General features: G+C 35.7%; 5 protein-coding genes across 6 annotated transcripts; 3 read left to right on the top strand and 2 right to left on the bottom strand.

Annotated features, from left to right (window-relative positions):
- The first annotated feature begins 862 nt into the window (after positions 1 to 862).
- Positions 863 to 5412, top strand: LOC105640235 (uncharacterized). 2 transcript variants are annotated; one of them, XM_020681835.3, is made up of 8 exons: positions 865 to 1661; positions 2751 to 2918; positions 3090 to 3188; positions 3320 to 3427; positions 3554 to 3673; positions 4244 to 4381; positions 4507 to 4833; positions 4974 to 5412. In XM_020681835.3, exons 1-8 carry the CDS (start codon positions 1161 to 1163, stop codon positions 5244 to 5246), a joined length of 1734 nt encoding a protein of 577 aa, XP_020537494.1. In that variant the 5' UTR covers positions 865 to 1160; the 3' UTR covers positions 5247 to 5412. The 2 variants fall into 2 exon arrangements, with proteins under 2 accessions (XP_020537495.1, XP_020537494.1); XM_020681836.3 differs by lacking the exon at positions 3320 to 3427 and having other exon boundaries at positions 863 to 1661.
- A 1576-nt stretch (positions 5413 to 6988) lies between these two features.
- Positions 6989 to 9111, top strand: LOC110010182 (lysine histidine transporter 1). The gene is made up of 7 exons (XM_020681837.3): positions 6989 to 7200; positions 7379 to 7762; positions 7846 to 8239; positions 8323 to 8428; positions 8500 to 8591; positions 8676 to 8744; positions 8849 to 9111. The coding sequence occupies exons 1-7, from the start codon at positions 7016 to 7018 to the stop codon at positions 8945 to 8947; spliced, it is 1329 nt and encodes a 442-aa protein (XP_020537496.1). The 5' UTR covers positions 6989 to 7015; the 3' UTR covers positions 8948 to 9111.
- Positions 9112 to 9252: 141 nt separating this feature from the next.
- Positions 9253 to 13926, top strand: PDE312 (Nucleic acid-binding, OB-fold-like protein). Its single transcript, XM_012224498.4, has 12 exons — positions 9253 to 10060; positions 10188 to 10247; positions 10362 to 10391; positions 10926 to 10999; positions 11147 to 11228; positions 11372 to 11445; positions 11834 to 11900; positions 12237 to 12329; positions 12448 to 12624; positions 12701 to 12751; positions 12906 to 13057; positions 13452 to 13926. Exons 1-12 carry the CDS (start codon positions 9281 to 9283, stop codon positions 13882 to 13884), a joined length of 2073 nt encoding a protein of 690 aa, XP_012079888.1. The 5' UTR covers positions 9253 to 9280; the 3' UTR covers positions 13885 to 13926.
- A 565-nt stretch (positions 13927 to 14491) lies between these two features.
- LOC105640730 (3-oxoacyl-[acyl-carrier-protein] reductase, chloroplastic-like) lies at positions 14492 to 17956 on the bottom strand. The gene is given in 12 exon segments (XM_089726825.1): positions 14492 to 14532; positions 14622 to 14707; positions 15162 to 15199; positions 15302 to 15436; positions 16282 to 16314; positions 16401 to 16459; positions 16462 to 16494; positions 16565 to 16610; positions 16682 to 16762; positions 17547 to 17600; positions 17681 to 17704; positions 17930 to 17956. Coding segments are annotated over 12 exon segments (657 nt in total).
- Positions 17957 to 18643: 687 nt separating this feature from the next.
- Positions 18644 to 26022, bottom strand: LOC105640233 (transcription factor GTE10). The gene is made up of 11 exons (XM_012224496.4): positions 25567 to 26022; positions 23602 to 25419; positions 23432 to 23480; positions 23164 to 23322; positions 20668 to 20741; positions 20426 to 20489; positions 20261 to 20341; positions 20068 to 20183; positions 19859 to 19925; positions 19642 to 19772; positions 18644 to 19550 (listed from the first exon to the last, which is right to left on the bottom strand). The coding sequence occupies exons 2-11, from the start codon at positions 24928 to 24930 to the stop codon at positions 19296 to 19298; spliced, it is 2325 nt and encodes a 774-aa protein (XP_012079886.1). The 5' UTR covers positions 24931 to 25419; positions 25567 to 26022; the 3' UTR covers positions 18644 to 19295.
- Between the last annotated feature and the right edge of the window lie 562 nt (positions 26023 to 26584).

The following is a 26584-nucleotide window of genomic DNA, read 5'->3' as shown; positions in this document are numbered from 1 at the left end:
TTTACCCCAACAGTTCTGGTTTCGTAGCGAGGTGAGATGATGGTTTTCGTTTCATTATTGCAGTGCTTAAAGTGTTTTAGCAGCTATAAGCCTGTAACATCTTGCATCTTTGCCAATGTTTTAAAATTGGGCCGGACGTGAACCGCTGGGTGATGATTGGATCATTGGATCATAATTGTTGGATCATTGGATCATAATTGAACCGGTTCGGCTTAATTTTTTCTTTTTTTTTTAATTAAAATCACCAATTTTATAGCCAAAAAATAAAATTTAAAATTTTTTAAAAAGAATTGTAAAAATATCTTTCAATCTATTTGTAATCAACTATCGATAATGATAAGAATTTTCTATATAATAATACTATTAATAATAATATAAAATACGCATTTTATAAGAAATAAAAAATGGTTAATTTTACACCAAGCTAATTTAATAAAGAATTTTGGCACATAAGACATTTGGACAAATGAGGTATAGCTATGTTTTAATGAGAAAAAGATATAAAATAATATTAAAGAATGACAATTTTTTTTAAATGGTAATTAATTATTAAATTAGTAAATTAAGAGTAGGTATTAACACTTTCTTACTACAGCTCTCATCAATTCAATAAGCTAAAGAAAGAAAGCTACTCTAGTCCAAAATATTATTTGTGTGCAAGCCTCGTAATAAATAAAAAATATTTTCCAAACATCATAGCGGTCCGTTGCCGGAGCTAGTAATTTTGGTGTTTTATGCGGTTTGACCACCCCGCTGTTGGCGCACGCAGGTCCTAAGTTTGACCGAGACAACCCCCAGATTTTACCGGCCATTGTCATTTGTCAGTGGTATATCTCGTAATTTTGAAGAATACATACGTACAAGTAGAGCGACCATTTTCAAATTTTTCTGAAATATTGATCTCTCCGCCAATCTTCTTCTTTAATGTTCAAAAACTGAACCTTCTCTCTCCTTCATTATCAGTAACAACTAACTTCCTCGTGAGCTCCTTCTTTACTTTACCAAATGCCAGACCTCCAAATCCATTTTCATCAAATTAGCATTTAATTCTCGATATTAAAATGGTGATAAATATCCCTGATTAACTTTCCATATATGTTTGAATATTTCCTTTTATCAGATTATAATTGGGGATTTTTTCTTTACCCACTCCATTTCACATGGCGACGTCGGCGTTCAAGTCCACCACTAAAAGAACGCCTATTGCCAAATCCTCTGCTCCCGCCGCCACAGATGAATCTTCTTCTTCTAGTCGGAGTAGCTCGATTCACCGTCGGTCTCGAAGTCTCAGCCGATTCTCCCGACCTATGCCTGTTCCGGGAGATGACTTATCCGACGATGCTCCGGTTCCTAGAGGGAGGTTTGTCAATACCGTTAGAGGATCGGGGTTTCCAGATATTACTCTTGATGATCTCGCTGTTAAGTTCTTTGATTCTACTGATCGAGGTCGTTCTGGTTCGAGGACTGATGACGTCGCCCCTGGGGATAGAATGAGTGTGTCTCAAAGAAGAGGGAGGTCTGTGTCGAGGCATAGCTCGAGAGTTGGTGAAGGGAAGGCTAGTGGTGGAAATAGCTATGGTGGGGGACGGGTCAATTCGGAAAATAACTCGAGGAGGAGGCGATCGGTTTCGGTGGTTCGATATCAAATTAGTGATTCTGAGGTGAAAACTTTAGCTTGCTTCCCTTTTATTAGTTCTATTACTGTGCTAATCATCTTTAAATATGGTTATGAATATTTGTCTGAATTTTTTTCCATGTAAAAGTTTCTAGCTTTGGATTACGATTTTCTTGGATGAGGTAAAACTTTTATATGTACGCATTACAAGTGGCAAACTCTGGGATTGCATTTATGACGTTCTTAAAAATTTCTTCATTAGTAACAAGTTAATGATAGTTTGGTGTTTCGGCCCTGTGGCTGCATTTGTGATCAATGTTAATGTGAAAGTGAAATGGACCGATATGCATGTTAAAGCCAAGTGAACAGCTATAGATACTTAAGGTTATAGACTTTCATGGATTAGGAATTTTTCGCAATTGCAGTTATTAGGTAAAACTTGGAAAGAGAGGTGCTAATGTTACAACTTACAGTATTTGAGGGGTTCTTTTCATAAATTTTAGTTAGCGCAACTAACTTTGCAAGGATACGGTTTTTCATTATTTATGGGTACTGGATTGTATTACATGCTTCATGGAGCTGAATATTTGCGAACTTGTTCAATTGTAATTCCCATTGCATCTTTGATTAGCATGTATGGGGAAACTGATTGAATGTTCATTAATTAAGGCATGCATATGCTTGTTCTGCTGAACAAAGGAATAGTTTCAAAATTTGTCTAATCGGCTATCAAATCATGTATATCTACTGTACTATAGTACCAATACCCAAGTTTATTTAAATTTATCAATATTAAATTCTCTTTTGATTTAACCTTATAAGAAGGTTATAAGGAGAGGACTTTGACTCAACTATCAATGCATCTCCAGTGTTTTTGCTGCATTGAAAATGTCATTAGTAAGACTATGTTTGCATTTTGAGCATATGCCTTTACCTATTTGGGGTTCGTGCATGCTTCATGAGCATATGAATGCTTGAATGAGAATGTTTGAAACCACTTTGAGAATTTGTGAACAAATTAGTCTATTCTTGTACTAAAGCCTTGAATGCTCTATGGATTATGCCATTGTCTGTGGGTTAGAGAAATCAAACCTGATCTTTTCTAAAATATGTCTTTTGTTCTTTGAAACGGCAGAGTGATTTAGATCATTCGCAGACTTCAGCAAATTGTGCTACGTTGAAGAGTTTCAACGGTAGAAATAGCCAGGTGCCATTATCAAATAAGACAGGTGCTTCAAATCAAAGACAAGGACTTAGAAGGTCTCTGAGCCAAAAAGATCTGAAGAACCAGGATGGCTATTCTGTAAGCCTTATAATCTCATGGATTTTGTATATTAATGCTGATAGTCTGGCCTGATTCAATGACTGGCTGTTTTCATATGCATGTTTGTTATGTTAAATTCATGTTCATAATTTTTTCATCTGAGTTGTCTGAGAGCTGAACCAAGTTTATAAATGTTCATGGTCCTTTCAGAGCCACTCGTCAATACTAACTGATGATGAAGGAAGAGATGCTCATCCCGATGTACATCGCACTGAGAAAACAATACGAGCTGTTTATGCACAGAAGAAGGTTTGATTTTAATCTGTGACAATTGTATAATAGATATAGCACTGTGTTTTCTCTGAGTGTCTGGTTGTGCTTGCATAATTTTACCACCTTTTTACATCTGCCACTTACTGCCAGTCCTTTTCATTCTTTAGGCTGAGCATCCCACTGCTGATGATATTGATATGAACAGTGGGCTATATGCAGCAATGCGAAAAGAACTAAGGAATGCAGTAGAAGAAATCAAAATGGAACTTGAAAAAGTGTGTAATAGAAAATCTTATGAACCTAATTTCCAATGTCTTTGTGTCCCTTATTTTGTGTAAAACTTGCTGCCTTTCTCCTTGTCTTTGCTGAAACTTACCAAGATTTCCTTGCAACATATGCAGGGCAAGAGAAAACCAAATAACTCTGGTTTAGCAAGGAATGACAGCTTGCAATCCAAAAGTTCTGATGTTCTTCAGGCCGTTTCTACTATTAGGAAGAATTATGCATCAAAGTTGGAACTGGTATGAAGAGTCAAATTTGATATATGTCTTGTGTTTCAATGGGGTATCATTCTTGTACTAACTGTTAGCATCATAAACACGTGAGAAAGCATATCACATTAAAACTTGAAACGCCAACTTTGCTTTAGGCACTGTTTACTTATTCAGTAATTTGTTATGTCGTAAGGTTCTAGCAACTTGTGTTTACGGTATTACAATCCTCCAAAGGCCTTTTGGGAAGGAGCTGGTTCCATCTATCATTTAACATTAGTGCTTAACAAGCACCTGTTCTTTATTTATTAAAATATGAGTATGTTAATATTGCAAGTTCTTAATCACAATGATATTCTGTGGAGGATTACATTTCAGTGATATTGTGGTCTGAACGCATGATTAGAAGACTGAAAACTTAAAAATACTATATGTTAAGTTGCCTTCTGAGACCAAGCAGGAACTAGTTAAGTTGAATAATAGGATGATGTATACTTTTTTTCACTTGGACAGAGCATTCATTGGGCATTTCTTTTCCTATTGCATGATATGGAGGTGCCTTGGTAAATTTTGTTTCTCATGGACCTTATTTCTTGACAGTCTGAGAAACGTAAACAAGAGTTATTATCAGAAATATTGTTGGAGGAGCAGCGAGGGAGGGAACTTAACATGATTGTGAAGGAATTGCTTCCTGATCCAAATGACAGTGTTGTGGAAAGACCAGCACGAACTCGGAAGGTACAAATTCTCGTCTGTATCCTTTCATTTCATAGTCAAATTCCCATATGTTAGTTGGCCATACAGCCGTACTAAAGAGAAGAAAGATTTTATGTTGATTCAATAATGTGCAATCTATACTCCAGAAAAGCAATGACAGAAGCAGGATGTCTAAGCGATTGACTGAGGATGCAGAGAAATATATTGAAGATTTCATTTCAAATCTTGAAGATACAGATATCTCATCTATAGATGGGGAAAGGAGTAGCGATACAAGTTCAAGTTTAGGAGGATTACCAAAGACACAAAATTTCCAAAGTCCAGTGATGTCCACCAAGTCTTTTCCTGTTGAAATGGACGGGGTTGTCCTGCCTTGGTTACAATGGGAAACTTCTAATGATGCTTCTCCTTTATCGAGCAAGAAAACAGAGTCGATGGCAACCCCACAAACAAAATTTTGGCAAGCTCCTCAGGTGATATTGCATTTGACCTTTTGCGTTCCCATTTTAATCTTGTTTAGCAAATTTACATTCTCATTTCGTTATGTAAGTTCTTCCTTGCAAACTTATTTCGGATGTTCTGAATCTCTCTCTCTCTGAATTCTTGTTAATAGGACGCCACCCCTGTGCAAGAATTAAGTAACCATTCCATCAGTAGCCGTGGGAGTTGGAGTCCAGGAATTGATGGCTATTCTTCAAATATGAGTGGAGTGGCTGGAAATAAATTTGGGCATAGCCAAATTTCAACAAGTGCAACAAGGTCACAATTTGATCTTGACGAGTATATGAAGCGTCGAAGTGAAGAAGACTTTCTGTTTGAAAGATGGAATCAACAACAGAGAATTCATTCAGGCAATCTCCTGCTTTGTAACCAAATGTTCTTTTAGCTATAATCCTTTTCTCAATTCCTTTAGTTCTGGGCCACACTAATTTCTCTGTATAGATGTTTCGATTCAATTCTTGTGCAGGTAGCTGTTGACGCCTTGAAAACACAGGTGGAATTTAGTAACTGTTTAGAACTTAAATTTTAAATTTCAATGTTATCTTGTTTAAGATTTTTTTTTTTTTTTTTTTTTCCTTTTTTTTTTGAAGGAAGCACTTAAGATAGACATGAAACAAAAACATGAGGAGCCCTTCATTCAAAACCATATCAACTTTGACAAAGCATACTAATTTATATATCTTTTGTATATGTACATTTCACAGGCCATATGAGATTCTAAAGGATTAAATCTCTCGCACAACTCTCCACACATAAGGGATTTCTTAATACTCGTTACTTGTGTATTTTTAATTGAAATAATATTATTAAATTCATTCTGAATATGACAAGCAGATGGATTTTTAAATAATTTTGCTCTTTTAGAGTTTTAAAGCTTATACTATTCTATATTTAAATTTTAAAATTCAAATTTAGTAAGTTAAAAGAACACTTTTTTTTTTATTTATTATTATTATTTTTGTTTAAGTAATTAGCTATTTAAATTCCTGAATTTTAGTTGAAGTTATTATCACATCTCTATTATTTACAAATTATTGATTCATCCTTGAGGTTTGGTATAGTTACTGCTTTGTTTACACATTAAAATAGATAACTTTTTCTATTTTATTTTGTTTTGCATAATTTTACATAATCTTTTTATTTATTCATTGTTGTATTATTAATTAATCACTTATATAACTGTACATTAATACTTTTTGAATAGAAGGGCTAAATAATTTAATTAGGTTAAATCTCAAGAACAAATTAATAATTTTATCAAACAATATGAATGTGATAATAATTTTGGCCCTTTTTTTACCTTTGAAGTATAATTGGAATTTGTATAAATCAGTGGGTTTGCATAAGCATTATTTTTCATCAAGAAAGTAAATTTACCTCTAGGATTGATTAGGAAAGTTGTTTGTATTTTTCAAGAATAAGGATGTATTAGGACCTTCACAAGCGATCCACAGCGTTTATTAGGTTCTGTTATTCGCTTCCTAAAAACTCTTCGGCCAAATCTTTTCAGTCAAGTTCTGAACTACGAGGTAATCTTTTTTCCTATATGAACGATACGAAAAAGTCTTCTCGTTAGAGGGACAGTTTTCTGTTATACCAAAAACTATATTATATTGTAACCCAAAAAAAAAAAAAGAAAAAAGAAAACTATATTATATATATCTTTTATCTGCAACTGCAATGGTCCGTTGATCTTCTTTTTTCAGTCAGATTATCTGCGGAAAATTTCAGCCTCAAAAGATTATACCTACTCTTTAATCTTTATTCTTATTTAATCGGTGTGCAAATTGTCTCATTCGTCGTTAAATTTAAAATTATGTGAGATTTTTATTAAGGTAATTGTATAATTTAAAAATTCCATGACCGATATACAGTGAGAATAATAGTTAAATAAGGATATCGGAGTCCATCTTATTTAAGCAACCCACAGTACAAAATAAAATAAATAAAAAAAAAAAAAAAAAAAAACTATCTTACATTTAGATTAATTAACAGATTAAATTTGAAGTTGAAAAGGAAACTAACACCTGTTTTATAGTTAGTTCCCTTCATAAGTTCCATTATCTCTACCGAGATAAACTCCAATCTGTTAAATCCAAATCCACTGCATGGATTAGGATATATTATCTGTTTAAACAAAGCAATTAAGAAGCAATGGAAGAAATTCAAGTAGAGAAGGAAATGTCGAGTGAGAAACAAGTAGAGAAAACTCTGAATGATTGGCTTCCAATTACAAAGTCAAGGAAGGCAAAATGGTGGTACTCTGCTTTCCACAATGTCACTGCCATGGTTGGTGCTGGTGTCTTGGGCCTCCCTTATGCCATGTCTCAACTTGGATGGTACATTCACTTCTCCTAATGAAAATTAATTACCTTAATCACTGTATACGATAAAATTAAAACTAGCCACGAAAACAACCTCTCTGCAAAAAGTAGGGAGAACACTGTGAAATGCTGGGTCGCCCTTTATTTATTATGATAAAACTGACTGAATTAATTTAATTTGGTTTCATTTTAGGGGTCCAGGTGCAGTCGTGATGGTGCTGTCATGGGTGATTACACTGTATACACTATGGCAAATGGTGGAGATGCATGAAATGGTGCCTGGAAAGAGATTTGATAGGTACCATGAGCTGGGGCAGCATGCTTTTGGGGAAAAACTTGGGCTTTGGGTGGTGGTTCCTCAGCAACTGATGGTAGAAGTAGGGGTTAATATAGTTTATATGGTTACAGGAGGCAAGTCTTTAAAGAAATTTCATGATACTGTTTGCCCTGATTGCAAACAGATTAAAACCACTTATTTCATTATGATATTTGGCTCCGTTCACTTTGTTCTCTCTCATCTCCCAAGTTTCAATTCCATCACTGCTGTCTCTTTTGCTGCTGCTGTTATGTCCTTGAGGTATATTTATATATAACTTTGTCAGCTAAGTATCTATAAATGGACCCATTTATGAGTTGTTTACATGTTCGACATGTGTACAGTTATTCAACTATTGGTTGGGTAGCTTCAGCGCACAAAGGGGTTCAACCTGGTGTACAATATGAACCTAGGGCATCAACTTCGACAGGACAGCTTTTCGGATTCTTTAGTGCACTGGGAGATGTAGCTTTTGCGTTTGCAGGGCACAATGTCGTTTTGGAGATTCAGGCAACAATTCCTTCCACACCTGAAAAGCCTTCCAAGAAACCCATGTGGAAAGGCGTTATCATTGCCTATTTAGTTGTTGCTTTGTGTTACTTCCCTGTTGCTTTTATAGGTTACTTGGTATTTGGAAACAAAGTTGAGGACAATATCCTCATTTCACTTGAAAAACCTTGGTGGCTCATCGCTGTTGCTAATTTATTCGTCGTCATTCATGTCATCGGAAGTTATCAGGTACAAAAACTTACTCTCTAGACTGTCATGTTTTCGCCGTGCAGGTTTTTGACAAATGGTGGTTGTTGCTATGTGTCTTGTAGATTTTCGCAGTGCCGGTTTTTGACATGTTAGAATCATTTTTGGTATTGAGAATGAAATTGAAGCCAAGCTTAATTCTTCGGTTTATGACTCGAACTTCATATGTTGGTGAGTATTATGGAATGAGTTTTCCTTATATATAAGTAAAACAGTGATCTTGATTTAATGCTTTGGTGCAGCTTTGACGATGTTTCTTGCTATGACATTCCCATTTTTTGGAGGGCTTCTCAGTTTCTTTGGAGGATTTGCTTTTGCTCCTACCACATACTATGTAATATTTACATAAGACATGCAATATATTATTTTTCATGCAAAATTTTCAAATTTCTAATTATCTTAGATTATTATTTGGCAGCTTCCTTGCATCATGTGGCTTGCCATATACAAACCCAGGAGATTTAGTTTATCCTGGTTTGCAAATTGGGTATATATAACTAACTCCTCAATAATTGATGTTTAAGCTAGTTAATTTGCATTTGTTAATTACTTCTAATATATATTTTTTTTAATCCACAAAACTTGTTTCAGGTGTGCATCTCATTGGGTGTCATTTTGATGGTTTTAGCTCCAATTGGTGCACTCAGGCAATTGATTCTTCAAGCAAAGGACTTCAAGTTTTATTCTTAGAGTTTCTTCTATAAGGGCCTTTTGCTTTTAGCATTTCTTTTTTGTTCCTGTTTTAGTGTCCTTATTTTTCTTTTAGGTACAACCTTTTGTTCTTATTACCATTATATTTTAATGTAATGTGTATATAATATTATGACATTTTTTATTTTTCATTTCTTCTACAATTCAACTATTCATCCTTTAAACATCTCGAAATAAGTTAAAGAGAAGAAAATTTTATCATTTGATTTTTTTTTTTTTTTTAAAAAAGAATTATATTATCCGTTCACTTAAATGCTTGACATAAATAAATACCGTTAGCGCTTTTACTTTAACCAAGTCCTTCGGGGAGAAATGTTTATCCATTGCCATTCCCACCAAATGCAAGTCCTGCAGACCTCTCACCTTTTTTCTTTCCCTAAAGCCCTAAACCCTACGCCCAACCGCTACCACCGCAATCACCACCGTCAGTGCCATCCTCTATTCTCAAAAACTGTAGTTCCCTCCACCTCCACCGCTAGCTTACCGCCTCCAAAATGCTATAGCTCCGACGAATTCCCAGTAGACGAGACCTTCACCCAAATTTTCGGCCCTAGAGACGACGCAAAAGAGGAAGAATGGCGTCGTAAGAACTGGGTCGAGCGCGGGTGGGCCCCTTGGGAGGAAATCCTTACTCCTGAAGCTGATTTCGCTCGTAAATCCCTCAATGAAGGCGAAGAGGTTCCTCTCCAGTCGCCGGAAGCCATTGAAGCTTTCAAAATGCTTTCCCCTAGGTATCGACTCAAAAAGATTAAAGAAATGGGACTCACCGAAGACGAGTGGTACAAGAAGCAATTTGAAATTAAGGGAGAAATACCCGAAAAGCTGGAGACTCTTTGGGCAGGGCCACTGGTTCTCAGACACGTGCCTCCTCGAGATTGGCCTCCTAGAGGCTGGGAAGTCGATAGGAAGGAGCTTGAGTTTATAAGGGAAGCTCATAAGTTGCAGGCAGTTAGAGTGGGAATTGAAGAACTGGAGAATCGCGAAACTACTGATACTCAAGGAATGTGTTTAGATAGATATAAGATGTTCTTGAAGCAGTATAAAGATTGGGTTGTCGCAAACAAGGATAGATTAGAAGAGGAGTCTTATAAGGTATTCACCCGAAGGAAAAGGCTTCGTTTCTTTTCTTCTCTCTTTTTTGTCCTCCAGATTCCACTACAATAGGCTACTTTTACTTGACTAAAATTTAGGATGATGCTCAATTTTCTTGCCGATACAGATTGACCAAGATTATTATCCTGGCAGAAGGAAAAGAGGGGAAGACTACAAAGAAGGCATGGTAGGACCTGTTGCAAATTTTCCTTATTTGTATGCTTATTTGTTGATTGATTGTCATAGAAAGATGATCGTTTTTTTTTTTTTTTTTTTTTTTTTTTTTTTTTTTTTTGTGCAGTATGAACTTCCATTTTATTACCCAGGGCAGGTAAATTCTTGAGCTTATGCTTTTGCTTGAGGATTCTTTTCTTGAATTGCTTCAGTAGTTGTATCAGTCTCTTTCTATTTTTCTCAGAAATGTCCACATGAATGCCAGTTCATTTCTCTAATTCACAATCATGCTAACACAATAGGACCATATATAAGTTAATGTTTCGGGAAATGACAGAGCTTTTTTTTATGCCACATTTATTGACTGATTTTAGTTGGCAGGGTTGCTGCCCATGATTTTAGAGATAATTTATACCGGATGCATTTGATATTCTTCTGCTCAGAAATCTTTCCTTTACCTCTGAATTTGTCTAACTGTACATGATAAAATTTTAACAAGCAGCTGCAACACCACCACGGATATAAACCTCAGCCTGTATCATTTCTAGTTTTGTTTCCCTATCAGTATCTACATGCATATGTAAATGACGTACAAGTCGAGGATAAATCTTCTTTCCAGTGCTCAAAAGTTGCACATATTTTGCTCTTTATACAATATCATGATAGAGTATTCTGTGTGATGTTGATGCAGATTTGTGAGGGACAAGTGACTACTATTCATCTATATCAAGGAGTCTTTGTTGATATTGGAGGTGTGCACGATGGGTAGGTGTCATCACCTGTAGTGTTATATATGCTTGCACAAATCAAATTTTAGATGAAAGGATAGATTGTTTTTTTTCTTAACGTTTCACATTTTTACTATCTATCACATCTGTGTTTGCTCATCTGAAATTTGCTCATCTATTTCAGGTGGGTTCCTATCAGAGGCAACGATTGGTATTGGATCCGCCATCACATTAAAGTTGGTATGCATGTCATTGTTGAAATTCTGGTAAGCATTGTTGCTTTGATGCACACAAATGAAGACATTTATATGTTTATGCCTGCTAATTAGCATTTTATATAAATTTTCAAGTAGTGATTTGTACTTTTAGAGTGGGCTTAACCATGTTGATTAGTTCTATTGCCTTGCAGGCCAAGCGAGATCCTTACCGATTTCGATTTCCTATTGAGATGCGTCTTGTTTGGCCTAACATAGATCACCTTATGTATGTAACTCGTCTTCCTTTGATCGTAGTTTGATTATTTAAAAATCGAAGACAAAATATCTATTATAACTTAGTGCTTGTGGCTTACCAAACTTATTTTACTTGCTGGTGGTTGCTGCCTGCTGGCAATGAGGTTACCACATGGTTTGTGCTGAATCATAGGACAGACAAAAAGAAACAATCGCATTTGTCAAAAAAATAAAAATAAAAATAAAAAAAAGGGGGAAAAGAAAAAGGAGCAACAAAAATGAACTAATGAATAATTTATTATACTGCAATATTCAGTTGGTTTTTGCTATTATTACATAGAAGTGATGGTGCTATTTAAAAATCAATTGCTCTTTATCTGCTTATGCCTTGGCTTTTGACATTTTTATCTGTGTGCCAGCTTCAACAGATTTGAATTTCCCCCAATATTTCATCGTGATGAGGATACCAACCCAGATGAATTACGGGTACATATGCTTCCTCCTTGAACATTCAGTTTCAAAGCAATTCTTTCAAATCAGCCCTGTTCATCCTTGTAATACCTTCAAATCCACGTGCTACCCTTCTATAATGTCCCAATAGAATACCTAGTCCTCTTTGTAGTTTGGAATTTAGCTTCAGCTGGTTAATCATGGAGTCTACCTTAACCATTAACCAGTGATATGGTTTTAGAAGTGAAGAAGGAATATTCTGGAAGCTTATGGTTTTTACTTCTCTGTTTTCTATCAGACTGTTGAACATGCTATTTTCTGAAATTAATTCTTGCTGCATGAGCTTTTAATCATATTTGCTCACATTTGCAGCGCGATTGTAGAAGACCTCCTGTTCCTAGAAAAGATCCAGGAACAAAACCAGAAGAGGAACCACTTTTGTCAAATCACCCGTATGTTGAGAAGGTGCCATATATTCCCTTATTTTAGTGAAATAAATAATCGCTGATTGATTGCTGATGCAATTATAATCCTATCTCAGCATAGTGACTTATTTTTTAGGAAATTTGTGTATTTTATGCAGTTGTGGCAAATCCATGTTGCTGAGCAAATGATTTTGGATGATTTGGAGGCCAATCCAGAGAAATACAAGGACAAAAAACTATCCGAATTAACTGATGATGAAGAGTTTGATGAACAAAACAGTGTCCAATATACTGAAGCTTATTACAAGAAAACCTTATTGCCTAAAATAGTTGTGGTGAGTACTTTTCTTCTGACATTGCATCATATTTAACACAGTGCGTCATCTGATGTTGTCTAATATTCATTGGCAGAAACAAAGTGTCAAAGAACTTGACTTGGAAGCAGCCTTAGCTGAGCGGGAGGTTCACCATTATCTTATTATTATATTTTTTTGTTTAACCCATTTTTTCTGTTTTGCTAAATGTTGATCTGCAATACTTAAACCTCTAGTAAATATGTTAAAAGTGCATTTTGGTATCTGCATAATACTTTTTAAATTATTTTTTCTGCATGCAGCTTCATAATAAACTAAGAATGGAAGCAAAAGAAAGAGGAGAGATATATAAAATTACTAAGCTGAGACGAAATATAGAAATGGATGAGTATGATTTGTTGCATTGGCGTCGATCATTTGAGGAAAGGGAAGCTTTGCTCAGAGACATCAGCTGGTATCCTATTATTTTCTTTTTCCTTTACAGTTCTGCAAGTAATTTTTTTGTCAATTTCGTTTAAAGTACTTTTCTTAGCTCCACTAGGTTCTCTGGCATAAAATTGGATAATTGCAATTTGGCCATTATCAGACTTGATACTGTGTTGAACCATAGATATTTTTACATTCCAGTTAAACCTTTGATTTGATTCAGTGCTCCAAGCATTCCTTTGACTGCTCCGGATAAATCAGTAGTCTCGTAACATGCTGGCCTGTTAACTAAGGAGTTTGAGATTCTTTAAGTATATGTTAGAGCAATTAAAGTGAAATTCTATAATTTGGTTTGTTTTAATTTCTTATGTTTCCTTTGATTATGTCACCTCCTTGTTCTGAAGCTCCATGCTTTCTTGCAGCCGCCAAGCTCTTGGTTTGCCATTGGAAGAACCAGGAAGGTATAAGCCCGCAAGCTATTTTGGAAAGGATCAATATGATCCTGATAATCCTTTATACCGCTATGATTACTGGGGAGAACCCAAGAACTCAGAAAAGAGTAAGCAAGAGAGGATGACAGATGCTCACAACAAAGCCATTGTGGGCAAGGGCACTGTTTGGTATGAAATGTCTTATGAAGATACCATTAAACAACGGATGCAAAGAGAAGCTCTTTCAAAGGACGTGAAGCAAAAAGATGATGATGAGGTTTCAGACAGAGATCATGGAGACGAGGATGACGATGACGATTTTGATTACAGCATTTTAAGTGACTTGAATGACATTTCTAATCAACCTCTTGTAAATGGTACTAAATCCTCTGGACTATCAGATGAGGGTATGTTTGAGAACTAAAGTAACTTTTACAAAATCTATATAATATTCTCATTTTTTTTATTGTTCTTTTTGCTCTTGATAAGCTGCAAATTTCTTTTTTCACTGTTAATATTTTTTTTTTCTTTTTTCTTAATTCAGAATGTTTAAATGTAAATGGTGGTATATCATTTGTAGCAGGACGATGTTGGATAAGCTCTCTAAGTTTGCAGGATCAGTAATTCAAGCGCCTAAATTCGACTGTGTCCATTTAATCGACATGGTTTGTTTTTATGCACCAAATTCATAGAGGATGAATGATGAAACTCTGATCTTCATATTGTTGGAATTAGATCATATTCAGTTTAAATCACATTTATTCAACGTTCGAATGTCAAAGAAAGAAAAGAGACCAGCCGACATTACCCTAATGGAATCCTGAAGAAAACTGACAAGTACCGCCTTCTTGATACAGAAACCATAAATGAAGCTATCTGTTTTCTAGATGCTGCTATAAACTAATCCTATACATACAATCTAATATCTATGCATTACCCTGGAAAATAAATCGCACATACAGTGAACTCGAAACCAGAATTTTGATGCAAACTCTTTGTAAGGTAGCCGCCAAAAAGGGGATTCCTGATTATCAATCATTTACATAACCATTCCTCCATCGATGGTAAACACCTAAAATGAAGTGAATGATTGCAGAGGAAATCTTAAACTGCATTTCGTGAAAGAACAAGGAAGACTTAATTGAAACTATAAAACAGTACCTGTCCAGTAATGTAACTGGCAGAACGATGAAGTGCTAATAAGTATTCCACTATTCCAGCAACTTCTTCCGGCCGTCCATATCGCCCTGTAACCACATTTCCAAACATAAGCATTTTCCAATTACCTGTATCTCATTGTTTCCTGTGTAGCAAACAAATTTCAGAAACTTATGCAAAAGCCAAAGCCATCTTGAAGTAGAATGGTCATTTTCATATTTTTTGAATTAGGAATGTCTTTGATCCTTAACTTGGAAAAATGGAGAATTAGAAACTATTTTATTGCAAGAACAGTACTACACTAAAAATGGTACACTGGTTGAACTATAGACTGGTAAGGAAAGTTGTTTGATTCACCCAGGACAAGAAGTATACCGTGAAACATAATTGTTTGTTTGTGCAGAAATATAATATTCAATCAGTAAAAATATGACTATGCTCCCACCTAAAGGGATGGTTTCCAATATTTTCTTCTCAATATCTTTTTGGAGCTTGACAATCAAATCAGAGGCAATAAACCCTGGAGCAACAGCATTTACCTACATGCAAATTAAGGTTGAGAAGAAAGCCTTAGAAGAAACCTGCAAACCCCATGAAAAGGTTATATTCACAATCAAACCAGCAGAAACACAAGGGGCTTTGTCTTTCAACTTGATCCAAAGGTGTAGATCCTATTTACTTGCATTGATATTTCTGCAGGCATCTTCCTTTGCAATGCTTTTTGTGAAGCCAATAACTCCTGCTTTTGCAGCACTATAATTGGCTTGTCCAGCATTGCCAACCAGGCCAGCAACAGATGCTATGTTGATTATTCTTCCCTACAAAACCAAGAGCAGACTAAGAATGTAAAAGGGCAAGAGAAAGAATAATATTACAAAAAAATAAGGAGATCCAAATGATTTTCTAAAAGTTTCATACATAGACAAAAAAATTCTTCATTCCTATTTATCTACTAAACAGAAAGACTAAGAGCATATACTTGCTGACAACTTATTCAGCCTTTTCTTTGTCATTTTTTGTACATAATATGCTCAGGTATCTAAAATATTATTTTAATTTTCACAGGCAGCCTCAGAGAATTTGAATTTGAGGTCCATGGAAGTAGAAGTTATAAGGTTCATCCAGGCAAAGAAGAATGTTAAAACCAGTCCCAGTGTCCCAACTCAATCACTAAAGGGCATATTTTACTGTTAAGAGATAGAAAATTTATTTTTGCATCCCTCAACCCATTCATGTAAGTATTTAGGCCACTTCCCATTAGGCCTCATTCATTTTTGTATCCTGTCCCCCTTTTAAGAATTCACAAATTTCTTTTTTTCACTGCTAGCATTGCGACATATATCCCAAAAAAATAGAAGAAAAGAGAAAAACAACCTCAAATTCGCCTATACAAGTTCATCCATGTTATGTCACCGGTTAATCATTGTTATTGAGAACGAGGAAAGAAAAGGCAAATTTATCCTTAGAATAGCAGGAGACTCGAGTACATTCTCACCATGAATGACATGATATATGCATATTTTAACAGCATTAAAAAGTAGAATCGATTTGTGAGAGAACATAGTCAGTGCACGTCTTTCATTATTATGACTATTTTTTCCTTTCTCTTCTTTTCTTCTTCTTTTATCACAGTAAGGAAAGCAATCCCAAATGTAACAACTACCTTTCTATTTTTCATCATAAATTTGGTTGCAGCCTGCAGCATGTAAATATTTTTCATCATTAGCATTAAGTTATAAGTTAACACATACAGATATGCATCAAGTTTCAAAAGTGGCATACATGAGTGCATAGAAATACTCCAGTGAGATTTAAATCGATAACCTCTTGCCATTGAGACACTTCATTCACATCAGCAATCCATCACGTACTACTCCTATACATATTCTGTAACAGTCAGAGAAAATAAAGGAAGTTTAGTAGATGACAAGAGAATTTCCACCAACCTGCATTATTTATCAACACATCAATGGTTCCCCAAGCATCAACAACCTACAAACATGATGGGCACCATATTTACAAGCCATAATAGTAATTATTTAACCACAAGTGTATCCACTTACACTTTTAACCATTGATTCTACATCTTCTTGATTTGAAACATTGCCCCTAAAAGTAAGAGCCTCACGTCCAGATGTCTTGATCTGCAAGATAAAATTACTAAATGATGATAGTATAATGACACTCCAACATGACAAAGCAACATGTCCATAAGTAGTCTAGAGCCTATACCATTAAGATTGACAAAGAAAATGCCAGCTTTGTGAGTGTGAGATGACCACTTAACATTCATTAGCCTCTTATACATCAAACAATGGTATACACTGTTTAGTGTAATCAAATTATTAGCAACAAAAGTGAATGTCCCTCCCAGGTGCCTAAAACTTGTAAAGCAACAGAAATGAAATGGACACAGTGAAAGAAAGTGTATGAAGCCGTGGTCAAAAGAAGTAGAGATATTGAGGGACAAGATAACCATGAGACAGCATACACTATTCTAATGATGTCTTAGAACTTTGATTTTAGTTGTTTGAATAACTGTCCACGTGGACTTTGCATGTGTACCTCAAAGCTACAATCTAGCCCGTTGCTCTACACACACCAATTTGTAATAAACTAATATGGATGTTTAGTTCGTCATGAAAATGAAATGGAATAGATATACATGTCATCTAAATTATGATTTCTTGTAAAAGAGAGAAGAAACGGAACACATAATAGAAATGACATCATACCAAACATGCCAATTGCATATTGTAGGGTGAATACAAACTCTAATAGATTAACAGAAGTTTCTGGTTTTGCAAGGAAGTATAATGGTGAATTTGCCATGGAGCAAATCAACATTATGAGAAAGATAGCATTAACAGAAGTTATGGCTTGCAGGATAAGATCATAAATAATGCTTTCAAATACATACAAAAATACCTCTTTGGAAACTTCTTCAGCTTCCTTTGATGACCTCAAATAGTTAAGAAGAACCTGTAACAGCACAAAGAAATCAATGATTGATATACAAACAAAAATTGCAAAATTACTCAAGAAGCTATAGAGAGACTTGCCCAATGTGGACGCAATTGCTCTACCTATTCCCCCCGAAAAACCGGTACAAAAATAAGAAGAGATGATATTATTTTCAAATAAAAACTTGGAGCGGGAGAGAGAGATTTGATTCTACCAGAAGAGGAATCGGTGGAGAATCGAGAGCTTAAAAGGGAGTTTCGGAAAATTGGGATAGAGGAGAGCCTGGAAGGACGAAATTGAGCGGGAGAGAAAAGGGGGATTCGACGGGACATTGCGGAAAGCTTAACCAGAGCTCCGATGGAGTTAGAGGCCATCGTAGACTGTAAACAATCTCATGCAGCAAGTCCTGCAACTTTGAAACAGTTAATTAACCGCAGTAGCAATTAACTGCAATAGGCTGCCAATATGAACGATCCTGTCTAAGTCAATTTCACCCAATGAATTAAAAAATATATTATATAATTATATTGCTAATTATATTTAATTAATTTGTGGGTTATCTTTTCTTGAATAATTATATTTTATCTAAAAATATTTAAATTATTATTATTATTTTTTAATTCATCAGAGGCCTTATAGGCCGAATAACATACACACAAGAGATAGTCCTCCCCATCCCTCACGTAAATGAAAAGACTGACTAAACAGGCCTTTATTATTTATTAAATTTTTTATCAGCAAATTTATGTTCTAATCCGATCAGACATAACTTGCTTATTATCCGAAAACTCGGCCAATCCGATCGAAATCTACCCGTCTGATGTTTGCACTGAAAATTTATCTGATCACAGATTTACACAGTTGCGACATAATTTTATTTTCTTAAGTTTTAAAGAAAAGAATTGAGGAGGAATAATAAGATTTCCGAAAAAGAAAGAGAGAGAGAGAGAGAGAATGGAGAAAATTTCAATTAAATTGAATTGCTATAAAGTTTTTAGCTTTGCAAACAAACATAAACTCTTGCTTGAAAAATAAATATTTTCTATCCGGATAATACAAAATAAAATCACAATAAAAAATTTCATTACTCCAGTCCAGACCAGACTATTATCCACATTCCACAGTAAAGTACTTACATTTAGACTTGAAAAAAACTGATGAAAAAAAAGGAATTAAATGAATGACAAATCCATCTCAACTCTGAATATATTACAATTTCCTAGCTTTTACTCTCTCCTCCCTAAAATTGACATAAGATCTTACACCCACCCACCCACTTTCTTTGCTTCTCCTAGTCCAAACAAAATAAAATTTCTCTCCTAAGAAGATGCAGCTGTCAAAAAGTGCATCATATCATATCCATTACAAGCTACAACTTACTTTTTACAAACCACAAGAGAAAATTAACAAAATCCCACTTCCTCCTCCTCTTTGGTGTCCAATCTTTCCAATTTCTTCTTCCCCAACACAGATCACCCAGGTAATCCATAACTTTTAACTGCTGATAATGATTCCTCTGAGCATCTTCACTTCCATTATTTTCATAGCACTTTTATGCCTGCCATCAAATAGGAACAGGCCACAATATAGCATTTCCCATGGGACAATCCATGGTGAGATGGGAGGATATAAGAAATGCAAATCCATAGCTTTCAGGAGAGCCATTTCGTAAAATGCTTCTTCATCGACAGAATAATAAAAATAGTAATCTCATCAGTCGATTTCTCCTTCCTCCACATCTTTTACCAGCTCCAAAACACTTTTTGGCGGTTCAACTTCATCTTCTTCATCATCATCTCTCTTCATGTAGAGCCCTAGTTTTTCTAGTGGGTTACTACTTCCCTGAAGTTTGAAATCTGGGCTAGACACCTCCATGAAACTTGGCAACTCTTCATCATGTACAGTCCTGAACATTTCCAGATCTTCCAAAAACTGACCATTCTCATTAATCTCAACGGTCTTTTCCATCTGGGCATAGAACAAGAATTTTTTTTTTTTTTTTCAGATAACTAGCAAGTATGGAATTAGTTTCCACATAAAATAATCTGTTGGCTTTTACCTGTTGCAATGCTTGACGTGCAGCTTCTCTTTCCAGTTCCCTCTTCCTTTTTGCCTCAGCTGCAGCTTCAGCTGCAGCCTTTCTTTGAGCTTCTTCAGCAGCCTTGGCCTCAGCTTGTAACCGAGCTTTTTCTGATGAAAAATTAAAGACTCATATACTTTCAGAGATCTTAAAATATCAAAACTTAGAATTTCAAGCTTAATGTATTATTCCAAACCTTCTTTCTGCCGCCGCTCAAATTCCTCCCTCTCTAACCGCAATTGCTCAGGATCCACCTTTTCTCCCTGAACTCAAAACATTGTTTTAAGAATGATAGTACAGCATAAAAAGTTTGAACATTCCCTAATATGATAACCAATACAATTCATGTCAATGCTAGCCAAACAGCTGGATAATCAAACATCAAGTATTAGTCCTGACACCAACCTTTTCAAGTGCCTTTTCTCGAGCTTTAAGTATAGTGTCAGCAAACCGGTTCCTCAACAAAGCTGCACGATAGAGCTTATCGGGGGAGACTTGTCTCTCAGATGGAGCACTCTCCCCTAAAATATTATAGCATAATGGGTGAGATTAAGCCCCAAAAGTAACAGCAAACAGTCTTGTCAGTGATTATGCTTACCCTCTTGGCAGCTATCTGTCTCAGCAATAATTGGCTTACCCAGGGAATTTGACTCAATTTTGGCCAATCCATTTGTACATTCTGAAGAACACATTAGAAGCATAATTTAGAATAATGCAAGCTTTAGAAAGATAAAAATACAAATCACAAGATCAAGAATCTCACGATTCCCAACACCTGGATCACCAAGTCCACTTTTTTTCTGCTCTAAGTTTTCTCCCACATTTTCCTACAATAGTGGAAGCATGAGAAGTACAAAAAAAAAAAAAAAAAAAAAAAAAAAAAAAAAAAAGGAAAACAAAAAAGAAAGACAACTAAAACACATTTGAAAGAAAGATGAAGATAGAGGCCCTATTTATCTGCAGAGAGCCACCAGCTAAGGTAAATATAACATTACCAAGACATACCTTGGTCACAGCACTAGGAACTGAAGCTTTAGCTGCATCTGATTCACTGCCAGATGAGCTGCCAGAATCTGAATCTGAAAAGTTATACAAACAGCAAAACAAAATTAGATAGTAAACAAACTACAGAGAATTCTATACCCAGTAATTTACATATATATATATATATATATATATATACATATCATAATTCATAAAGCAAGCACACATGATGCTTGGTTTAGATGACAATGTAAGCCCAACACCAAGAAGACAAACCAAATAGAATTTTTCTGATTTTCTTGCACATCTGAAAAGGGGATTAACATCATGAGATTAAACACATGCCGAGCCACAAGTATAAGAAAAGGTTTAAGGCCCTTAGCATATGATAATCCTTAAAAATGCTTATATTTGCTCCAGATTTAGCACACACATTGGAATCACATGCACAAATTCCACATACGATGAAAACAGCCAACATCATGCATCAAATTAAGCCACCACATGCTCCCTATCCAAAACATGGAATGTGTCTGAAATGTACAGAAAAATATATGACAATGCAGAACTAGGATCCATCTTCATTACTCAAGTACTTATCCAGAGAGACAGATCCCAATCAAAATTACATTCCTAGCTATGGTACATTTGCTAAGTCTATCCATTAGGGGAACCAAACTTAACAAAGTCTATACAAATTTAAAATAGCCCAAATTTCTATATTAAAATAGAACATCCAATATTATATGTCAAATTTGAAATTGCACAGGTCTAATGCACTCAGCAAAACCATTGCAAAATTAAGTTGTAAATCCTCTATGTTGTATTTTCACCAGAAATGCATTTCATTGCATTACATTACAGTCCATCATGGCTTAACAAACGGATCCAGATTGTTGACAAGCTCCACCAAAGAACCACTTTTAGCTTTGTTGTCATGCTGCACTTCTAAGCAACTCTAGCTGAATATTTTTGTACCAAAAATTACATTGTTCTACCCCACATTCAAATTGAATGATTTAACCTATTCTTATACTAGACTAACTCCTTTCAAATGACACTTGTAATTAGACTCCGCTCTGTGGCTCGCTGCCTTCAAATATCACATAAGGAATCCATACCACCACTGATATATTCCTCCAGCTATTGCTACACTGCCACAAATGAAAAGGCTCTCCCTTCTTTGGTTTCTCCTTCCCCGACTAGCATTTTTGCCTCTAACCCTAGGGAAGAGCATTATACAGTAAACAAAGAAATGAACAAACCAAATCAATGTTATTTGATTCCTTTGATTCAGTTGCTTAAAATAATATATTTTTGATATAAATTTTAGAAAATTTTGGTTTTTAGTTTAATTTTACTTATGTAAACCTCAATAAACTGATTTAAAATACACAGGGTAACTAACCTATCACCCCATTTCTCCATATTCTCTCCTTCCCAGATAATCTCCAAACCTCTTTCCTCTGCCAGCCCTAACTCTAATCACCCCCATCTACCCCATTAATATCCTTATCTAACCTGCTATTCTAGATTTCTAAATTGGCTATGCAGAAGTTTCATACTTGTCTACCTTGAGATGTGTGGCTATGCATCTGCACAAATTCTATGAAATATGGCTATGGTTCCATTTTCTAGTGTTTTCTTGAATACAGTAAGCCTCCTTGGTCCAAATCCATTCAATAAACATGAAAATTTAAAACATGTTTCCAACCTGTTATCTTCATTAATGTTTATGAGTGGTGCAACACTGGATTTTTGAATTTCGGGTTTTCTATTTTTCTGTTCTTCTAAAAAAATTTTCTTTGTAGGTTTTGTTAATTCATGTTAGTTTTCTCTCTCACACGGTCCATATATTATTAATGGATGAATGAAATTTTGCTACAGAATGTAAAATCCTTTTTGCTACTTAATGGAATACGCAAGACTTAATATAAGTAACCCTCCTAGATGGTTAGCGAACTGCCAATCCCACAATGAATTTAATTAAAATTTCCTAACTTCATACATCTAAAGAAGCTTTTGCTTAAAGTCTATCAGAAACCGTATAACTCCAACCCAACACTAAAAAGCAAATCCTATAACATAAAATAAAATCTAAAATTTAGACTATTTTCTTTCAATGAATATTTCATGTTAGAAAATTCAGCTGCATTTTTTGCACAGAGGCCCATGTTGGGATTGATACTAGATTAATGGAAAAAAGAAAAAAAGCAAAATTTTACATTCAACAAGGAAGAATACCATAATGAAGTTTCCTGCACATTGGAAGATCATATAGCATTTAAAATTCAAATATTCTCAAATTCTGCACTTTAAAAGATCATATAGTAACTAAGTTTTCTGCACTTTAAAAGATTAGATAGTATTTAAATTCAGATGTTCTCAAAGTCAAAACTAACTCACTAAGAAACACACATAGACAGTAATGTCCCTTATATATGCCTCCAAAACCAAAAATCAGTATAAAGATTCAGAAGCAAATTGGAGTAATCAAAGATTATAAGGAACTCTAACCATCCGAAGAAGAGCCTGATTCACTACTAGAGCTGCTTGAACTACTGTATTTACTTTGTTTTTGGGTTGCATCTTTCTCTATCTCTACTGGAGGATAGCTTGAAATAGGCGGATCATTCCCACCAACAATATCAATATCTTCATCAACCGGCTCATTGCCTAAAAATCAGGAAGAGTTTTTAAATTAGCCATACAGTTACCATTAAGTAATGCATAATTAATATCAATCAGCATCTCGATATGTGAAAATTCTGGGTAGAAAGGTTACCTTTGCATTGTTGCAATGACGAATTGCTAAACCCTGACTCATTAAGAAGCTGGATCAACAAAAAAAGCATGCAAATAATGAATAAAGAGGAATTTCTTTTGAAGACATATAAATTAGAGAAGGGGGGGGGGGGGGAATGCACCAAAACTGGTAAGAAATAGACTTAATACCTCCATTTCACATGGTTCTGCTTTGGTCTGATTTTTCCGTCTCTCAAGTACATAATCATCTAAAAGCTTCCGCAATTTAAACAACGTCTCATCACTGAAAGCTTCAATATCAATCTCAATTTCATCCTCAGCAGTCTGATCAGCACCTTGACTGTGCTTTTGTAGAAAGTCAATAATGTTCTCAGGCAATTCACCCAGCAATGCCTCCAATTCTGTGCTCAAGTCACGCTTCTCCTCGATAGTCATAACACGCCTTGTAGGTGCAGGGCCGGACTTAACCTTATTGTCATTATGTGCTACTTTCTTCTTTTTTGAAGGCAGTACTCCAATATTTTTTTCCATTTCCATAGGGACACCAACTTTAGGAGGCAATGATTCCATATTAGTGGTCACTGGAAGCTTCTTCTCTATAGATTTCCATCTCACTTCAAAAAATTTACTAAGTGCCTCAGCCATGAAATGGACATCATTTCCAGGCGGGTTGTACTTCAAAGCATTTGCAAAAGTTAGTCGCACATCTGCAGCAAACCCCAGCGGACTTGAATATCTACCTGAAGCAATCTTGCCCTTTATTGTACTGAAATCCATTGGATGTTTAATGACAGTGAAGTAATCTGGTATATTCAACTTCACAATATCAACTGGTTCATTGAAAACCCAAGCAAATTGATGTGTCATCAAACGGCCTAGTAATGTCTCACACTGTTTCATCAAAATAGCATTAGGTGTACTCATTGGTGCAGCCAATTTTGGTGGTTCCAAACGACCATGCGTACTCTTTTTTGTCCGGGCCCCATTGCGGCCTGGAGGAGCCCGTTTCTTGCTCTGTGGAGCAGATACTTCAAAAGACTTATGCAAGCCCTCTAGTGGAGGCCTCTTTTGCCCATCACTGCAACTTCTAATGTCACTAGAAGGCGACAATAAAACTGCATTTGAACTCAAAGATGCCACTTTTCTCTGAAGGACCCTGACCTGCTCAAGTTCTCTTTTTAACCTAAGTTCTAACTCCTTCCTCTCTGACCGTGACATCTTTGACAAAGACAAGACTTGCGTTGGGACACCAAAACCATCATAACTATCAAGGTTCAGACTTATACATTTCCTCTTGGGAGCATAGGAATCCTCGGATGCTGTCATCTCAGTATCAACCCGCCCTGAACTTCCGAACCCCTCTGATTCACCCACAGTCTCAACAGCATGCCGGTAATCGGGAACAAAACCAGAGGAATGCCCTTTAGAGTACTTCCTTGATTTTCCCATCGGTTGTGAAAGGCAACACTTCTTGGATTCTTTCTGTCCAACGAACTCTATGGGAACAGTTGGTGCCATAAGATTAACTCCAAATGATTGCACATGACAACTTTAACAATAAAGTTCAAATCCTTTGCCTCACTTTCAAAAATTCATGTTATCCAAAGTGTACAAATTCATGACAATGTTCATCTTCTGTTTAACAATATAATTAGCTTTGATTTCTCCACATGTCCCATTTTATTAAAATTCTTTAAAGCTTCAAGAATGATTTCAAAAGAACAATAATTGCAGCTCAGAAACACTAGAAGTCCCTTCTTTTCAATAGTATTGATCCCTTTCCTTGCAATATCATCGAAGTTTCAGATTAATATCAAATCATAAAGTATCACTAAACTTATTAGTCCTCCTGAGTGTAATGTGAAGGGACAACAAATCAAATTTACAATTTAATTGGTCGGTAACACAAATTTATTGACATCTTCAATAGCAAGAGAAATTCTGGATGGTGCTTTGATTAAAAGCCTGAAGACCCAAAGTTGGCTGAGTTATTAACCTTTCCAAACCCTGAAATACAAACCATAAAACTTAGAATACGACCAGAGATTTCCACAAAGAAACAATCTTTCTGTATCGCTCAAAAACTTTCCATGAAAGCAAAATCCTCAAAATGAATCAAGTATAGCACCGTAAAGAACAAAAGTAAATACTTACTAGAAATAAACTAAGCTCCTTCGAGCAAAAACCCCCAGAAGCGAAAACCCTAGATCGAATCGAAGCTAAATAAATGCATCGACGCGAACAAACACAATGTGCGATAAAACCCTAGTAACGAGGTTTATACGTCGCAAGAAATCTCATTCAAAACCTGGATCTCGCGCCTGAGCCCTTGGTTCGAACAAAACCAGAGAAAGAGAGATTCAACAGAAACCCCTCTTCGCTATTATTCTTCTTCACCGAGAGAGCGAAAACGAGAAGAGAAACACAAAGTGCAAAGAGGGAGGAAGAGAGAAAGCTCGAAGCCTGTGATCGATGGGCTACTTTGCTCCTCTACTTAAAGGCCCAATCTGCCTTTGCCCGCCTCAATTCAAGAAATCACAGCCGTTCATTGCTGGCTGGATTACATCCAACGGATCAAATTAGTTTATTTTTCTCCACGGTCAAATTCGAGATCGAACGGCTGTGGTTATTCTCTGTCTTGCTGAGAAGATTTAGATTTATAGATCGAGCTGGAGCAATTAATTGTTAATGGATTAATAATATTAAACGCCACGTCAGACACACAAAAATCCCTCAAGTAGATAGAATTGGCACTCGCGGTCCTATATATAGGTGGAGGCGTACAGTTCTTATAGGAAAGACGAGACGGTGATTGTTTGTATTGGCGAGCGAGGAGATTTATCCAAAATCCGAGAAGTGGAAAGCAATGGATAAGGGAAGTCGACAAAATTACCTGGGGTTGCTGACCACGCGTCTCTTTTGACTTTTTACTGCGACGTGATGGGGCAAGTACGCTTGCACTTTACGCCCACGTGCTTGTTTGGTTGATTGTGATTGGCAGAGCCGCGCGTAGCCGATTTAAATCCCATGTGTAACCGTTGCTGCTTTTCTGTGGATTCTGCCTTTGCTTGTTTCATTTCACACCCTCACCGGTTTTTTTTTTGTTTTTTTTTCCCTCTCTTGAGTTGAATTTTTTTTACATTTTAGAATCAAATAAATAATTGAGTTTTAA

This window comes from Jatropha curcas, chromosome 10 (assembly GCF_041381405.1).
Source record: "Jatropha curcas cultivar XTBG-Jc1 chromosome 10, XTBG_Jcur_1.0, whole genome shotgun sequence".
NCBI classification, from domain to species: domain Eukaryota; kingdom Viridiplantae; phylum Streptophyta; class Magnoliopsida; order Malpighiales; family Euphorbiaceae; genus Jatropha; species Jatropha curcas.
This window is presented reverse-complemented; position numbering and strand designations above follow the sequence as displayed.

What these genes read in the sequence shown, in the direction of transcription:
- LOC110010182 (XM_020681837.3), top strand. Translation starts at nt 7,016, where the DNA reads ATGGAAGAAATTCAAGTAGAGAAGGAAATGTCGAGTGAGAAACAAGTA. An exon ending in TTGCTCCTACCACATACTAT is followed by an intron (nt 8,592 to 8,675) that starts GTAATATTTACA and finishes ATTATTTGGCAG; the next exon opens with CTTCCTTGCATCATGTGGCT. An exon ending in TATCCTGGTTTGCAAATTGG is followed by an intron (nt 8,745 to 8,848) that starts GTATATATAACT and finishes AACTTGTTTCAG; the next exon opens with GTGTGCATCTCATTGGGTGT.
- LOC105640235 (XM_020681835.3), top strand. Translation starts at nt 1,161, where the DNA reads ATGGCGACGTCGGCGTTCAAGTCCACCACTAAAAGAACGCCTATTGCC. An exon ending in ATCAAATTAGTGATTCTGAG is followed by an intron (nt 1,662 to 2,750) that starts GTGAAAACTTTA and finishes TTGAAACGGCAG; the next exon opens with AGTGATTTAGATCATTCGCA. An exon ending in CTGTTTATGCACAGAAGAAG is followed by an intron (nt 3,189 to 3,319) that starts GTTTGATTTTAA and finishes TTCATTCTTTAG; the next exon opens with GCTGAGCATCCCACTGCTGA.
- LOC105640233 (XM_012224496.4), bottom strand. Translation starts at nt 24,930, where the DNA reads ATGGCACCAACTGTTCCCATAGAGTTCGTTGGACAGAAAGAATCCAAG. An exon ending in CAGAACCATGTGAAATGGAG is followed by an intron (nt 23,481 to 23,601) that starts GTATTAAGTCTA and finishes TTGTTGATCCAG; the next exon opens with CTTCTTAATGAGTCAGGGTT. An exon ending in TGATCCAGGTGTTGGGAATC is followed by an intron (nt 20,342 to 20,425) that starts GTGAGATTCTTG and finishes TGTGTTCTTCAG; the next exon opens with AATGTACAAATGGATTGGCC.
- PDE312 (XM_012224498.4), top strand. Translation starts at nt 9,281, where the DNA reads ATGTTTATCCATTGCCATTCCCACCAAATGCAAGTCCTGCAGACCTCT. An exon ending in CATTTTATTACCCAGGGCAG is followed by an intron (nt 10,392 to 10,925) that starts GTAAATTCTTGA and finishes ATGTTGATGCAG; the next exon opens with ATTTGTGAGGGACAAGTGAC. An exon ending in CCTAACATAGATCACCTTAT is followed by an intron (nt 11,446 to 11,833) that starts GTATGTAACTCG and finishes TCTGTGTGCCAG; the next exon opens with CTTCAACAGATTTGAATTTC.